At 37.3% G+C, this 18,183-nt stretch overlaps 2 protein-coding genes across 3 annotated transcripts; one reads left to right on the top strand and one right to left on the bottom strand.

Annotated features, from left to right (window-relative positions):
* The first annotated feature begins 212 nt into the window (after positions 1-212).
* Positions 213-3,247, top strand: LOC306870427 (uncharacterized protein). 2 transcript variants are annotated; one of them, XM_079417692.1, is made up of 5 exons: positions 213-276; positions 859-1,179; positions 1,718-1,780; positions 1,888-1,957; positions 2,065-3,242. In XM_079417692.1, coding segments are annotated over exons 1-5 (492 nt in total). In that variant the 5' UTR covers positions 213-239; the 3' UTR covers positions 2,066-3,242. The 2 variants fall into 2 exon arrangements, with proteins under 2 accessions (XP_079273818.1, XP_079273817.1); XM_079417691.1 differs by having other exon boundaries at positions 227-276; positions 1,852-1,957; positions 2,065-3,247.
* A 23-nt stretch (positions 3,248-3,270) lies between these two features.
* On the bottom strand, positions 3,271-15,244 carry LOC306869664 (repulsive guidance molecule B-like). The gene is made up of 3 exons (XM_079416518.1): positions 14,774-15,244; positions 8,592-9,118; positions 3,271-5,898 (listed from the first exon to the last, which is right to left on the bottom strand). Exons 1-3 carry the CDS (start codon positions 14,877-14,879, stop codon positions 5,224-5,226), a joined length of 1,308 nt encoding a protein of 435 aa, XP_079272644.1. The 5' UTR covers positions 14,880-15,244; the 3' UTR covers positions 3,271-5,223.
* Positions 15,245-18,183: the final 2,939 nt, after the last annotated feature.

The following is an 18,183-nucleotide window of genomic DNA, read 5'->3' as shown; positions in this document are numbered from 1 at the left end:
TTGCTAGTGAGTTATTTTACCCTATGAATGAAACCTGATGCCAAAATAAGTGTATCGGCATGTTTAGCAGCACAGGTCTTTGTGTTCTCATTTTAGCCCAGCCATAGCGTATTTTGGCACAGCTCCCCTGAGAACAACACAAACGATGGAAAGATTCCATGGCGGGTGTGAAATCACATGACTGAAACTTGATAATCCTTTTCACTGGCAGGCTCAACTCACAGAGCTACAACATCAACATGCTTCCTACCCTCCTCACCACCATCCTTTTTACAAGTAAGTTGTAGACTTTATAGGGAAGCTAGCACAATTACTAACATTCGCAGCAATTATAAAGCTCAAGTAAAGGCACTTCATTAAAACATCATTATTTACAATACTGCAATAACTGGACTGTTTTTGTCATTTGTTTTTAAATACACACTACACTGTACTTTCTTGATGTAAATATAACAAACATTACTGAGTATACTGTACAAGAAAATACTAGGCTATTTCAGTCTTTCTACTTAAAATTTATGTTTATTTCAATGTTTACGTGGCATTTATAATTATGAATTAATTTGTTGTTCAACTAGATGCGAAATTTAGCAGTTTCTTGGTGAACATTGGGACTACTTTTCTTTTAGTGTACAGTTCAAAAGTTTAGAGTTGGTCAATTGATGGTCACATGATGCTTCAGAAATCATTCTAATATGCAGATTTGCAGCTCAAGAGGCATTTCTTATTATTATCAGTGTTGAAAACAGCACAATATTTTTGTGGAAACCGTGATGCTGATCCCAAACCTTTATAACTCTAACTTTTATAACCATCTATGCATACTAAGTTTTCTGAGTCTTGTTCTCATCTCTAAAGTGGGATCAGATGCTATCCCTTTTGCCATCTTATCTCCACCATTTCATCTGAACACTGATCTCAACGGCTTGACCATCCTGGTGTGTGTGGTTCATGACATTCATCAAGGAGAGCTGGAGGTCGCCTGGATTTCTAGTGGCACCAGAAGAACTAATCCAGCAGTCTCGAACTTACTCCAAGGACACAGTGGCATTCAGAGCTCAATGTCTGTTCTATCTGTGCCCTCGAGTGAATGGATGTCCTACACCTGCTTTGTGAGTCACAAAGGCTCTGATCAACTCATGCACAGACATTATGCTGGATTCCCAATGGAGATGACCGGTAAACTCTGTAATTATTGCGACATCATATATGTAAATATTAGTCACATATATGTTAACATTCGTTAACTACATTAGTTCACATGAACTAACAGTGAAAAATACTTCTAAAGCATTTGTTAATCTTAGTTCATATTAATTTTAACATTGTATCTGCTAATATTATTTTATCCCTTATGAAAATTAACCATGGTTTTATTATAGTGAAACTGTAGTAACCATGTTTTTTTGGTGGATTGATTACCATGTTTAACCACAGTTTTACTACAAATACCATGCTTAAACTATGGTTATTATTGCAAAACCATAATTTGTGGTTACCATGGTTTAACTATATTAGCCATGGTTTTTTGGTTTTATAGTAAAACCATGGTTATTTTTATTAAGGGATGGACCTGAGCTAGCATGAACTACTGTAACAATGAACAGCTGTATTTTCATTAATTAACATGAACAAATATGAATAAACGCTGTAACAAACATATTGCTCATTGTTAGTAACTAAAGGGACTTAATTGTAAAGTGTTACTGTTCTTAAGAATTGGCTGACGATGAAGAAACGTTTGATACGTCTTTGGACCATCAAAGCAGTTTTCTGGAAGGTACAGTACATTTGTTAATCTTAAAAATGCAGTTCTGTTTGTTTTGTACTCATTTTTCTGTACTGTTGCAGACATCCGAGTAAACAACAACCTATTATTTGTTGAAGCTCTCAGAATTCTCCTCATCAAAATCACCATTTTCAACGTTTCAATGACAGTGCAGGCCGTCATAAAGTGGTAAGTGCTCATATTACTGCAAATGCAATGTCAGTAGTGAAATAATTTATACTCATTTTTCGCAATTAAACTGAAACCAGTCATATTTCTCGTCTGCAAAATTGCAGAGTTTCAAAAACAACTGTCACGGATGTCAGAGTTAATTGGACGTGCAGCTGGAGTTTCATAGCAGGAGGAGGAATTCCAGTTGATGCGAATGAGAATCTGGAATGTTGACGAGTGTCTCGATGAGCTGCAGACCAACATCACGCCACAAGACGCAGGTGCTTCGATATGTGGGTAGATGAGCGAGATAGCTGCTCAAAACCACATCATGTACACAATACAACAAATGCGCTGCACTACAAGCTGCTTTTGTAGGCCATTGTCAAAAACAAAAGCTTTGAATGGCATTGTCAAGTCAGCATCTACTGTTGTGACACTATTGAATTCATGCATGTGAATGAGATCATTGTGCGTAATACTCTATCAAAGATTGAGACACTGTTTCATTTTATTTTGGGGGAGTTGTGAATGTGACGTCAGTGCTTCATCAAGATTTTTTTTTGCATTTATTTTTGGAGCATGAATGTTCACATTTTGTTTTACTTGCACTTCTTTTCAAATTGTTTTTATTGTTTTTAAAGGTCTCCTATGCTCACCAAGGCTGCATTTATTTGATCAAAATACAGGAAAAACAATTAAATATTAACATTTAAAATACCTGTTTTCTATCTGAATATAGTTTCATTCTAATCATTCTAATTTGCTGTTTAAAGAAACATTTCTTACTATTATACATTTAAAAAATAACTGTGATGCTTAATATGGTTATGGAAACAGTACTACATTTTTTTGATAAATAAAAAGTTAAAAAGCAGCATTTATTTGACAAAAATATTATTTTAGTCACTTTTCATCAATTTAATGTGTCCTTGCTGAATAAAAGTATTAATTTATACATAAAAAAACAAACAAAAAAACCCCCAGAATGACCCCTACATTTTGACCAGTAGTGTATATTACAGAAAAATGCTTTTATGGAAAAATATATTTTTTTTATTAAGGAGCACTTGACTTCGGAGAACTAAGAAGAACTTGATTGTTGTTTACAGCTCTGCTATAGTGTTGTACAATGATACTTTTGTTCTGTTAGTGTCACTTGTACTGCGTTACATTGGCTTGTGCTCTTGCTTTGGTAAGTATATGCTAAATTAATTAATGTCAGTGTGCATGCCAATGAATGTATATGGCAATTAATCATTACACCACAAATTAAATGTGTAATAAATAAATAAAGCCAGTGCATTTATGTATTTTTCATTTATTGTTTTAAATAACACATTTTTTCCTTTTTTTCTCTTTTTTTTAACAGCATCCGTACAATACTAAAACACTGATGTAACAATGGTGACCCACTAGGTGGCAGTACAATCACATCTCAAACGTTTTTCAACAGCAAGAGTATGGAGCTTAACTTCTCTAACAAGACACTATATTTCATAAATAATTTAAGTATAAACATTGAGCAGTCACTCTTCACAAAAACAATGTTCACAACAAAAGTAAGAGATCACAAGATCAAATGCGAAATGCAAAAACACAGGATGAAGGGTTTCCATTGCAGTTAGTTAATTGCACTCTGATGCCTTGTTCTGTTTTTAAAAGGGAAAAAAATATCCCACTGTACACTGATTTAGGTCAATCGGCCAATCAAATGATCCTATTTCGGATCCAGCCAATCACTGCCTGTGAAACTCCCAGTGTTCCAAATACAATCGATTACACTTGTCACAGTATGGTAGCAGCTCTTCAGCACTGGCAGTAGTTAAACAATGACATCTCTACAGTAGCAAGTCTTGGTATTGAAACGTGCGTATCAGGAGTGCCGGCATGGCTTCCGTAGCAGTTGGACAGTAAGGCCCAGAAGGTACACAATTCGATTTCATCAAATGAATCGTGTGTCCATCAGGCCAAATGCCACACTCAAAGCAAATAGAGACATAAGTGTTTCTGAATATCCTTCATTTGCTTTGAAAGCTCTCTGAATGAAATCACTGCTGATGTGCAACCAGCAAAAGAACCACGGCTCAAGTTGCATTTCTGGCTGACGAAATAACTGTTAAAATGCTTGCTGGGCCAAAAAACTATTCCATTAAACATATTTCTGATTTGAGTCGATTTATGGCACTGGCTTGTGAAACATGACAATACCACACCATCGTTTTTGGCAAAATAAAATGTATAGGGAAGCCCACAGTACATCTGGCAAAAGATCTGATATGTGTGTTGCTTCTGCATCATATCTTTGGTCAAGGATAAAACAAGGACTTGAAGGAACTTAACACTTTGAACAGATAGTCAATATTTGTTTGGCAAAGGGACAAAGCTAATAAATGCAATCTTGCAAGAAGCCATTCTAGAAGATTCTACAAGTCTGACTAGGAATGAGACATGGCCCACTTTAGCACTTACGCAACATCCATTTTCCAGTTCGCTCACTGACTATGAAATTAGATGAAACTTTTAGCATAAATATTTTGATGTCTCTAAAATGCACTTTTCAGGATTTATGTTTTGTGTTCGTACATTAGGTAGACTTTGTACCAAACTAAAATTCTGATTGTCATTTATAAAAAGGGGCGAAATTCCAATACCCAACAATTCCCATGCTCAACGACAGAAAAAGTCCCATTTGAATTTCTGACTTAAGAGCACTTCAACCTACGTTTGCTGCGTTCTCCTGAATTCTTCACTTTGTTTTTGCTGATCAACGTGACTCAACAGTTGAGTACCAGAACTAAAAATACAGATAAAGTGAAAGTCTAATCAACATGATCCTTCTTTAAACCTCTAGCACACAATCACTATGCCAGCCACATTATGAAATGTTTAACACGGTTCTACAGAGCAAGATGGTGAGGTAAGTACCGTTTATATAGAGACCTACAGAAAGAAAAAGCGCAGAGTGTTAGATTATTGAGCACTGGTTCCGTGGAACACTGTTTTCTAGTTGCAAAAAAAAAACAGAAAATAAAAATAAAGTGCTTCCATTAAGACTTCCTCTCCTGAGGACAAAAAACATGAAATCTCAAAAAATTCACTCACAAAAATCTACAATATTCAGCTCTCTTGAAAACATGATTTACACAAAATGTACAGTCTAATGAAGGTTCGTATTCTAACATTCATTCTCCGCACAGACAGTATATACAAAGTACCTCAGAGTACTGCCTTTTTACAGTCTGGTTTTCTTCTTCGAAACAGTTATCAAAACACTGTACACATTATAAAAGCACAGTGATGAGGAAGCCGGTTAGCAGTGCATTGAGGAGCAATGAAAACGGCCTCAGCCCAGTGGCTGAGTTAGGAAAAATATGCCAGTGCTCCCTCTTGGGGTGCAGAGTCTCCATGTCCTTCAGGGCACTGTAGGCAGCAGTGGTGAAGTTTGCATCTCCTGTGGTGAGCAGGTCAAACACGCAGGAGTGGAAATAGATGTCCTTAACCTCCAGTTGCTCCCTGCACTTCCTGGAGGCGCTTTCGAGGGTGAAGACCCCTCTCTGGGCTTCGACCCTCTCCTGCTGCTGAAAGCTGGCTTGCTGGAGGCCCAGCATGGGCAGCTGAAGATGTCCCTCTTGGTCGATGCGCTCTGATGTGGGACAACCGTTCATGCAAAGCTGCAGGTCCTGTGTTTCGTCGAAGGCCATGGCGAGTTCTTCTGGCATTCGCACGGCTAGCGTCAGGTAATGGCCCTGCTGGCGTACGATGATGGTAACACCGATGTACGCGGCGTGGATCTCTACGTGCCGACCCGGCGACTTCTCCAGGATCCAGATGCTGCGGGTCTCGCTATCGCCCCCACTGATGGTGCCGTCCACAAACGCGGCTGGAAGGTCGTCTGTTACGGCCTGGTAGACCTTCTGGTCCGTGCATTCTTGGTATGGTTTGAAGATTATTGTGACCTTAAAAGAAGCACAGAGAACATAGTTAAAATCTCCAATATTCACCATATCTATTTTCTAAATGCATGTTATTGATCTTATTGTGATGATTCATTCATGCATATGTTTCCATTTTTCTTTTTTACCTTGTAATTTTTAAATCAAATTGTCACAACTAGATCTTCTCGTGAAACATCAGAATGCTGGGTTATTTAGGTCTGCTTGACTTTTTCAATAATCTGGTTCACTCTAATATATCAAAGTTCAGAAGAAAAGATCTGGTGTCACTTCTATTTATTTCAGCTTTGACGGTGAAGTTAACATATTCTGCACCAATAGCTGAGAATAGCTGATTTGCTTTTTATGACCAATATCAATACAGATACACTTTTTTTCTTATTGTTTTCCTTTTTTAACACTAAAATAAATGACCAAAAGATTACAACAATAAAAACATATTATGCATTATTATTAATACTGTATACTGATTAAATGTAAAAGTTATTAATTCTTATTTATTACTTTTATTTTATTTTATTTTATTTATCAATATATCTGTACTTCTGTAATAACAAACTGGTTTTCAAACTGGTTTCCTGAACATTCTCCATATCTGCCATTAGCTGGACAAATAGATAGTCTCGCCACAAACACATACCATTGGTTGAGTCAAGGTTGCTCTGTTGGTACGGTCAACAAACAGAGGAATGTTTTGATAGCACCACAGTGTTAGTTTTTGGAGCAATCAACCTACATATGGCCTTTTTACTCTCTTTACATAAGACTGGGATAGGAGAATGTTTATTAATGCTGAATATAATAACACAATTCACCTGTAAAGGACAAAAGCGGTTTTATGCCCGAGACTGAAAATTAGAATTACATTATTGAGGTAAAACAAGAAGATCTGTATACGGCAGTTGTTTAGAATATTATATGTATTTACAGATCCGCAAACCCTTTCACCCTGTAAGTGTTAACCATAAAATGCAGCCAGTATACAGTCCTTATACTGTGAAACTCTAAGACTTGTGGGAAGCAAAAGCACTGGCTAACAAGGAGTGTGGCGTTACATTAGTGGCGGATGAATAGCAGCTTTGTACACAGGACAAGGATGAAAAATGATGACCAGTTGGCCATAAGGTGAGGCAGCTGAAAAGGCCTCAGTTAAGCAGTGTGACTATAATTACTTGCAAATGTTTAATAACGGCTCCCCACCTTCAAGGTCAAGGGGTCAAACGAGAGGTAATTAGCATCGGCGGCCAAATTTAGCATTTGAAGCCACATCTGTCCACTGATGAGCTCAGCTGTTTAAACTTGAGAACGAAAAGCAAGTATCTGACGGATGCAGTCTGCTCAGGCTGTAATATTCACAAGCTTCCTGCTACTTCAGGTTATAAAAATCTGTAAACATGATCGCCAGCAGTCAATATTCTGCATCAGCACATTTGAAATGGGTTTGAAATGTGTGTAAGCGGGTTTGTTTTGAGTGTTTGACTATAAGCCCCACACTTGGAAAAATGAAGACAGAGGCTTCTTTCAAAGTGACCTTATTATGGGTCACGCCACAGTGCAGGCTTCATTCAGTCATTAATGATATTAGAGTTTCACAGACACGTTGGTCACAAGTGTTAGTCATAAGACTAGAGCTGCTGCACCTGTGAATACTTGGTCAGAGTTGAAAGTTTTAAGTCTTATCTGCTTTCTGCAGCTCTTTCTGATAATCTTCTCCATATAGTCTTATATATAGAGACATCATACACTTCAAACAAAGATAAAAACAATGCAAAATTGCACAACGTCCAACATTTTTTCATTTTTATCAGAAATAAAAAAAATTCGGCTAAAAAGTTTCAAGCTGTGAAATAACAATGAACAATACATTTTCAGCATCTATTTGACTTGGTTAATTTCTACAAATATTACTATATTTTTTACATTTCAATTTGTATAAAATAACATTTTGAATTGATGCAAATTAGCAATGAACAAGAAATGATCAAATTAACCTAGATTAATAAATCATGTAAAGAAAACATTATGAACCAGTGTTATTTTAGTATAATTCATATACTATTTTAGTGTTTATTCATAATTTAATATCATTTATTTTTAAATTTGCAGTTTTCAATTCATGTTTTTTCCATTTTATTAGTTTGTTTTTTATTTAGTTTTATTTTATTTCAGTTTAGTTTTATTAACTTTAGAACTTTAACTCCAACTAATCTTATTTCAGTTAGTCGTCAAGGCAACATTTTAAATTTTCGGATTCGTTTTTAAGTTTGAGTTTTTATTTCAGCTTTATTCAAATTAACGAAAACTATTTTAATATTTTTAGTTAACAATAACAATGTGTCAAAGTGCTCAACAGCTTAAAGGAAAATTACACATTTTAACTTAAAACGTGGTTCCAAAGGTTTGTGAAGATTAAAAATATATATATATATATTTTTGTTCATACAATGAAAGCAAGTGGGGCACAATGTTACTTTTAATTTTGATTTTAGTTTTAGTTAACATTACCAACACTATAATGAGCTAAATTATAAAGTGACGTCCTACAAACTTTTTATTTTTATTTTTAGCAACATAAATATGCTGCATGTCTGACACACTTCTGACAAATGAATCAACTTTTTCCAAAGAAATTAACAAATAATTCTCCACATTAAATAAGACAAAATAATTCTATAATAAATAAGAAAACAACTCACCTTATTGGTTGCTGTGGCACTGGATCCGTATACCACTGGAACATTTGTGACCTGCACTGACAGGTAATTGTTATCAATGAGGGGCCATGCCCCTTCAACCTTACAGGTCTGAAAATGGTCTTTGAAAGTCCTAAGATGAGGGTCCCCAAACAGGCCACAGAACAGGTAGGTTGGTCGTGGGTGCTCTGGAGTCCCAGTCCCTGCTCCAGGCCGCGATGCTTGGTGATGGCGGCTGTGATAGTTGCATGGCTCAATGGGGATGACGGGATGGGTAGACGACGTGGGTCCGTCTTTGGAGCAGTTCCTCTGGCTCATGAGGTCACTGATGCCCAGCATGGCAGAGTGAAAGACCAGGTTTCCCCTGCAGCTCTTGGATGTGCGCTGGGTGCAGGCGGAATAGGCTCGCAGCGCCTTGCAGAACTCAGTATCAAAGCCATCCAGTGAAGGGTTAAGATGGGAAGTGAGAGAGACGAAGTCAGTGGTGCACTTCTGGATACGGCACTGTGGAGTCTGGACCTGGCTCTCACCTGAGAAACGACACAAATAATCTTCATTTCAGAAAACCAACTTGATGAACATGTTTTTAATTTCATTTGAATATTTTTTCAAAGAAGTCATCATGACACTACTGTCCTGATACCATACACATGTGGTCAGAATTGTTGATACCCTTGGTAAATATGATCAAAGAAGGCTGTGGAAATAAATCTGCATTGTGAATCCTTTTGATCTATTATTTAAAAAATTCACAAAAAAAATCTAACTTTTCATTGGAGAATGAGAATTTAAAATGGGGGGAAATATTATTATGAAATAAATGTTTTTCTCTAATACACATTTGACACAATTAACGGTATTCTTTTATTCAATACTTTTTGAAACCTCCATTTGCCAAAATAGTATAGGAGTTTTCTCCTACAATGCCTGATGAGGTTAGAGAACACCTGACAAGAGATCAGAGACCATTCCTTAATCCAGAATCACTCCAGATCCTTTAGATTCACAGCTCCATAACGGTGCTTCTACAGGGTTCAGGTCAGAGGACTGGAATGGCCAGAGCAGAAGCTTGGTTTCGCGCCCAGTGACCGATTTTTGTGTTGTTTTTAAGATTTGTTTTTGGATTATTGTCCAGTTGGAAGATCCAAACATGGCCCATTATAAGATTTCTAACAGAGTCAGACATTTTAGATTTTTTATCTGTTGGTATTTGATAGAATCAGTGATGCCATGTGCCAATATATTTCAGATATATTTTACTCCTAAGAATTTCTAGGGGTACCAGTAATTGTGTCCAACATGTATTTGAGAAAAAACATTTATTTCATAATGATATTTCCCCCCATTTTATATTCCTATTCTCTAATGAAAGCTAAAATTTTTGTGATAAAAAAAAAATCATATTTTGATCATATTTACCAAGGGTACCAACAATTCTGACCACGTGTGTAATAATAACAATAACAATAATACTAATAAAAAAAAACTTTAATTCTAAAAAAAACATGCTATTTTATTATTATTTCTTTAAAAAACAATGAAGGACATTGAAGTAGTTTTGATAATAATATTATTTATATTTGAAATAACTGCTTATCAAAGTCAGGTGGTGTATAAATAAAGTTGTGTGTTACAAGCAAATTGCATAAAAAAATACATAAAAAAGGTAATTATATCATAGAAAGGCTCCATGACTGTCTCGAGGTCAATAAGCCTCTTAAAATATCAGACAATTTGGCTTTTTTAATGGCAATGGATTGTAAAATATAACATCATAAAAGTAAATGATATTATTATGAATTCATGATATTTATAAAAATACACTTTACCTTAAAATTATATTTAAGAAACCTTTTGTGTACACTCATATGTATTCGCATTGCAAGAACTTTTTACTTGATTGTTATACCACATAACATTTCAAATGAAAAAGTAGTACAAAAGTGTTTCAAAACCATATGAAAGCTAAATAAATTCAAAGAAAACATTTGGCATACATTTTGAACTAGACATTTGAAAGAATACTGACTTAACCAGTTGAACACATAAACTATGAACAAAGGAGCACAAATACTCAAACATCCATTGTTGTTACTAATGTCATAAACCAGTTTAAACTGCTTAACCATAATAAGGTGTGCTAGTGAACTGTGCGTTTCCTCACGGCGTGACTCCATGTGTGTTTTACATTATGGTCTCGAAACATTAACAGTCGGCTCAACAAGGGTGTGAAACCTCCTGTTATCTACAAAGGAGAATGCTTATGGCCGCAATAAAATCAAATAAAACGGCACTTCAAATGAGAAAAAGAGCACAGGAGGCTTTTCTGCCCACAAAAAGCCAGCACATGTGCTTGTAAGCACAAAAGAGTCACGGCATGCAAACTACGTGCAACTATTTACCTCAAAAAGTCATTAGGGTGTGGTCATATAGTGGCAATTAAAAGTGTTTTCTTCGAATACTACTTCACTTGGGTCGACCCAATAACACGTTTATGGTTTTATAGACACTTGTTGTCGAAAATACACTCAAAATCTTGTCGTCATGCCCCGCCACCAATGACACGGCACAAGCAGAACAACATCTCCTAGAGAAGGACAACAGCCTCCACACTGCATCACTTAGAGTCTTAATGCCTCACTTTTGAGTGCAGCCCAATTGCATTAGCTCAGAGAGAGGCCGTCCTAATCTGATATCAGCTGCAGCCTCTCCATTAACACGCTTGTGATGACTCTATCTTACACAGTCAGGGCCACCCATTTCTGCCTGCCACACCAATAACTCCGACCGCAGTGGATTCAAATGCATCTGATTTGATTATCAGATGACGCAGAGTGCTGTAGCGGATCGGCCGATCCGCGTTGAGCTGCAGTCGGCGCTGGAGGAGAAGGAGGCATGACAAAGCATGGGCTAGATTGGGTTTCAGTAACACGCTGTAAGACAATACGGTAGCCTGGCTGAAGCCATGTTGATGTTGTGCTAGAAAGACACTGGCTAGAAGGGAGAGGAAAAAGGCAGTCCCCGCTCCCATCCACCTCCCGCTGTGTTTTATCAGGCAAGGCTCCAGTGACATCTGTACCAGAACAAAAAACTCAAATACTTGGCAAGGCATGCAAGACAAAGCCATCTCCGGCACATTCCCATTTATAGTCCGAGCGGATGCTCAAAGCAGATGCGCACCAAGTAATATCCAAGGACCAACAAACAGCCGTTTGCTCGAAAATATAGAATCGTGACCCTGGTAAATGCGCAAAGGTATGAAACCACAAAGGCCGTGCTGCTTATATATTTTATAACTTTAGTATATTGCAGATGAAAGGAAAGCAAAATGTACAGCTGTAGAAAACTGAAGCCTATCAAGCCTTAATTAAGAGCATGAAAGGGACATGGAACCGCATTAGGTAGGTATGTCCTACATATCATGAAGAAACAGAGAGGCTTTTCATGGAGCCTATATGTGACCTCGGCGTCCATCGAATGCATGTGCCTCCATTGTTTCTCTCAGCAGCGTGGCGTGAGGTGTTGGGAAGGCTGTCTGTTTTTAAATCTATGATATTTTGTGAGGAATAGGGTGGAAACACTATACATGTGTGTGCTTTTAGTGCATGAAGTAAAGCGACAAATCTGCCACCTGTCCATAATCCAATTCACAGCAATCCTGGACAAGAGTTGTTTTTGCAGGTCGCTTGTTGAAACGCAATTAGCTCGTCACCTGACAATCCCCTTAAAACCTGGTGCAATTGAATTCCAAGTCATACCCTCAAAAGAGCAGAATATATTGATTTTCCTTATATCCTTCTGACTACATCTTCTCCTGTGCAAAACACTTGCAAGGAACTTCTTAGGGGACCCCCAGTTGGGGGCAGCAGATCCTAAGCTAGTACTGGCAGATGAGGGGGGGAAATAAAAATCACACTTTGTGTTAGAATGTCTCAGTGTCCTGACAAATGTTTAACCTAAACACTGAAATGACAGAAATCTAAAGGAGGAATCATTTGAATCACTTTTAAAGGGGTTTAATGTAAGGCAAATCCTAAAATACCCAATAAATCTATAATTTTAAAAACTAAAAATTAGATTAATAAAATATTAAAACATTAACACAACTTATAGAGTGCATATTATTCCTCTAAAGAACACAAAGGCACAGTAAATCACAGGATGGAGAAAACACAATGTTTGTTTCACAGGTTCAGTTCATTTCTACGATCTTCCTGCTGGGGTGATCCATCTCGTTTTGAGCACAGTGAACACCCTTGTTGCTATTAAGTTCATTGGAAATATTTTCTCAGGGTGGCCGGCCGTTTTAGCAGCCATTCTCAGCTGTAGAGGGGCCCAAAGAGTGTGAGCGGAGTGAAATTTCAAGATGTGGAATTTGGCCAGGGCAGAGGGGTCAACAGGCCCACGCCTTCTCCAGGAGTCAACGTGAAGAGCTGGAGAAAGCAGGGGGTTTACAAGACTCAATGTCTAAATGACATCTCCAGCCTTAAATGCTGAGCACATACTGTGTTGGATTGAACTTTGGAATCTGGTTTAATATGATGATTTGTCAGCATTTCATTTTTGTTCTTATTTGTAGCTTCAAGCTTTTCATAACCTTGCTTCAGGATAAGACAAATAAAAAAGAAATCAATCAAAATTTTAGTAAGTATTAGTAAGATTTATCTCAGTAAACCTATTAAAAAGTTTTAAAAGGCACCTTTTTACAGGTAGTCTGAAAAATTATACAATCATTAAACAATAAAGCACTATTCCAGGCATGAGAAAAGACAGAGAGAGAAAGAGAACGAAAAAAAATATGAAAAAATAATCTGAACAGCTGCAACTGTCTCTCGCTTCTGCCAAGATTATAATCCAATCAAATACCACCAAGGGGTAAATGTATATTTGGGACTAAACCAATCGAGAGACAATACAGCCAGATTTAATAGTCAAAGACGAAATCAAAGAACAGCAAACATGCAGTTGCTAAAAAAAATGACTCTGTTTTGTATGCATGCTTTCTTAAATCCTACATTCCTTATTTCCACATTACTTCCTTACCAAATGAAACATTCAAAATATATCGATATATTATAACTTTAGTATATTGCAGATGAAAGGAAAGCAAACATGTACAGCTGTAGAAAACTGAAGCCTATCAAGCCTTAATTAAAAGCATGAAAGGGACATGGAATAGTCACACTAAGTAAATATCATGCTCATACTAATCATTTAATGGAAAATTTTGCTTATTTCTCATGCAATTATGTTATATATATATTTAGGTTGAGCCATATCAATTATTCCCCTCATTGAAGAATAGCAAAGTGCGTAATGCCTGACTGCCCGGGGTCCATTAAATTAATTATGAAGGTGTGACTGCTCAATGGACACCCAGCAGCATTCCATATCCTCTTAATTCACAATGGCATCTATGGCCAGGACACCCAAAGTGGAGCACTTGACAAGGTGCCAAGTGAAAACAGGGCACCAGATGTGTAGTATTCCCAGTCTCCTGCTCAGAAGCCAACCCAATTTCAACAAAATCATTTATGACTGTCCAAACTGGTCAATGGCACCAAAACAACTGGAAGTAGTAAAGAAATACATAAACAAATCGTTTTGCTTACTATAACTGAGGAGTATTTTAATTATTTTTTAAAACACTTATCAATACCGCAAAACCCTGAATAAATAATAAAACAGATCAAAATCTAGATGAATGTGAACATATTATCCTCACCTTATTGCAACTGACAGCATGCTGTCTGTCATCACGAAAACAAAAGCAAACGACAAATAAAACAGAATCAAACAAGCACGAATCGAAGTTAATTAATATTATGATCACTCATAAATATTTAATTTCCTTTGAAAAGCAACCAATCCAATCAAGCGCAAGAGGGACGCGTAGATCAATGCACTACATTTATCGGAAATAAAGCTACAATAACTGTGCAAGAAAAAGACACGGGTGAAGGACACTGACTCAAGACTGTAAACCTGTCACATAAAGAACTAGAATCCACTTTTTTGTGAGGATATATCTCAATATTAACCGGCACTGTCATAATATAGCACGTAAATCCAATTCTATACAAGCGAGAATTAAACATCCCCTCAAGACAAAATCTACTTTTTAAAGGTGTTTTAAGTTGTTAACGTTCAATGAATCATGCATAAAGTGTTGAGACAGTGTTTACCGATGTGAGTGAGAGAGGAGAGGGTACACAGCGCTAGTAGATGTAGTAGCGGAGAGATGAGGCGCTCAGCCCCGGGGTAGTAAGATCCTGCTCTCCCCATACCCATCCATCCAGAGAGACTCAAGAGTACTCCACGGCTCAAGAGATCGGGCCTCGCTTCTCCGGACTTCGCCTAACGGAGGGATGCGTAACTCTCTTAAAACGCAACTACTTTTAGGTAACACAAACCGTCCATAAGAGAAACAAAGTAGTGATTTTGGCAAGTCCGATCCAAAACACTTCTTCCAGGAGCACGGGAGAAGAGTGCTATTTAATTTGTATTCGGTGAAGATAATCAGTCCCAAAGAATTCTGTTAGCGTGCTAAAATTAATATGCTCCCCGCAATCGCCCGATTCATGTTGCCTACACATCAGATTTCTCCGCCACAAGGAAATCTAGCCCCGTCTTTCCCCAATGATCGATAGTGAATCAACCTAACCCAGAGTTTAGCGGAAACCCCGCCCACACAGACACACAAACCCCGCCCCCTACACCATATACCCCAGCCGCAGATTGACAGCAAAGCTCTCACTTTCAACAGGGAGAAAAAATAGATGCAGTGGTCCTGAGGTGTTTTTTGTTTCCGTCTTATTTTTGAGAATAAAACAAACTCAGCTGGCTATCAGGACAAAATACTATCATAAGAACATCTCATACACTGATCATTTATTAAGGAGATACATACATACAGACAGTAGCTACATACACATAGCCTACATGCTATGTGTGTGTGTGTGTGTGTGTGTGTGTGTGTGTGTGTGTGTGTGTGTATGTATGTATGTATATATATATCAGTAAATCAGTGGAAATTTGAGCTATATGGAAACCTGTAGCAGTTTTTTACAAAAATGTAAACAAAACCTATATGAAAGACAAAATGATTAAAAAAATATAATAAAAATAATAATAACTTTAATGACTCCAAATATATCTAAAATAAAATGAAAAATTAAAATTATTTATTTTTAAATTCGAGTTTTAGATACATTGTTTAATAAAATTAGAAACCTTTTCAGCTTCTCTTCATTAAATTTGAAGAATGCACAATTCTTTTCAATAAACCATTCAATTCAGGACTGTGAATGTACTTAAAGATGCAGATGTAAATAAAAACCTAAAACTGTAAACCTAAAACTAAACTGAAACAATCAATCACAGAAAAATAAACAAAAAGGGCACAATAAAAATATTGATTATTACAGTTATTGCTGCAGAGATACAGCTTAAACAATGTATCATGAAAATATAATAAGACTACTTTATGGATTAACATGCAGGTTATTGATGATATAAACAGTCATAAGTGTGTAATTAAGCTGCAGTTTATAGGAAAATTCATAATGAGAATCAGACAAAGAAACGTGAGCCAATTATAGGATGATATCATCAGCTGCTTTATAGCAATAACATACTAAGACCACAAGACTTTACAAGACATTAATACAGACCTACTTCCTGTGCTGGACAGCTACAGAGCAAGTGGTATTTATAGGGCCACAAACTCCCTCTCATTGTAGAGAAAGCAGCGCTACTGCCGTCCAGCAGGGGAGCAGCAGTGTTAGAAACCCAAGACCAGCTCCACTCTGTCAATACAATACAAAATCAATTCAAAGAGAATGTAGGAGACCAAACATCAACCCATTTTTATATAAATACACAAAATTGGGTTATGCTGTGCTAAATGACTCACAGGGATTCCTTGGTTCAATTGATAATACTGGAAATTCTTCTGTGTTTAGCTGTTCTTGAGGTAGAGGGCAAAGCAGGCTGTTTGTAAGTTGATTAGTGTATTGGAACTGCAGTTTAATGGGATAGCAGCATGTAAAGTGTGGAGGTTTAAGGGTTATTGCCTTTAACCCAATTCATTTTCTTGTACTGCTTAAATGGTCAGTCAAAAATTAGGCGAGGTGTAAGAAGGACTTTGCCAGCCGTAGGATTAAAGGGATTTTGGATTTCTTTTGGTCATAACACTGACCTGGTTCTCACTTTAGTGTGACACCGCTTGGGAACCGGATTATAGAATTATCATCCAAATGCTCCAAAATGTATTTTAGGTGAGGAAAATATCCAAGTTGACCAAACTGCAGGAGCATGATATTGGAGACCTAATGCTGGTGTCCCATAAGCCTAAATGATACACAGAGTGTGTATTGTCTTAGAGTGCAGTGATAATGGCTTATTGATTGGTCATGGAGAGCATGCATTCAGATATGTCAGGGCCTCAGCTTGGTCCCCTCTGGCACATCTGAATTTAGGTCAATGACCAGTCACTATTATAACCTCTAAGTGCCCCTACAAACCACAAAGTAATTCTGTGAGGCATAAACTTTGACATTGGAATTGTCATTAGCTAATTTGATGGATGGTATGTACAAGCTTCATTGACACTTTTCTTAAAAATCATTGTGGTACATTGTGACCCCTGAGAAAATATCTAAATGAATTTTAGTACAGATATTAAAAACATGCTCATCTCAAAACAGAGCATATGCATATGCCCGTGGCCGAGCCGGCTAAGACCCTGGAGGATGTGCCATGGCCTCCTGAGCTGCCAGCTCCGCCATGGCTTTCTAAACTGTCTGCTCCTCCATGGCTCCCCGAACTCCCTGATCCGCCATAGCTTCCCGAACTGTCTGCGCCACATTGGCTCCCTGATCCTCCCAGGGCTTCCAGGGCACCCCCCCCCCCCTCCCCGATGGTACTGTTATGGCGCGGGACGTGCCGTCTGGGAAAGGGGCGATCTGTCACAAGTGTGTTCCCGTTTTGTTTCCTGGTTTTCCTTATTTGGTCGTTTTCCTGTTCCTGTCCTGATTATGTTAATTTGTTGTCATTCAGTGTTGATGCTCATTAAAGACTCCTTTCGTTTACTCCTGCGTTGGGCACTCATTTCTACAACGTAACCGTAACAATAACGTCAATAATAAAAAAAAATAATAAAAAAAAACATGTTAATTGCATTTTTACAGATGACTTAAACAATACAGTATGACCACATTTGCCACTGTGCTCCGAAATTTCACAGGCAAAGTTCGGTCATTCCAGTAGGAATCTTCGTGATTGGGATTTTCACGTGATGGTAAAAAAGTTCATTCTCATTTTGAAGTAGATAGATAAATAGATATATATTTAAAATTAATCACAAAGGCTGAGTGTGAAGGCTTGTTTGCTTGGTGCTAAATCTATGCAAAACAGATGGTTTCAAAAGTGCACCAAACATCTATAGTGGAGCTAATAACCTCAACAGGAAATCTATTTCGGTAATTCTATGCATTAATTCCTATTTTTAACTAAATATACATCATTTTTGAAACACAGATTTCTTTTGTCAGTACCGTAGGGCATTGGGCTCTAGGCCAGTCTTCTTTACTGT

The sequence above is a fragment of the Barbus barbus genome (assembly GCF_936440315.1).
Source record: "Barbus barbus genome assembly, chromosome: 5".
In the NCBI taxonomy this organism is placed as follows: domain Eukaryota; kingdom Metazoa; phylum Chordata; class Actinopteri; order Cypriniformes; family Cyprinidae; genus Barbus; species Barbus barbus.
The sequence above is the reverse complement of the archived record's forward strand: the minus strand, read 5'-3'. Positions and strand labels throughout refer to the sequence as shown.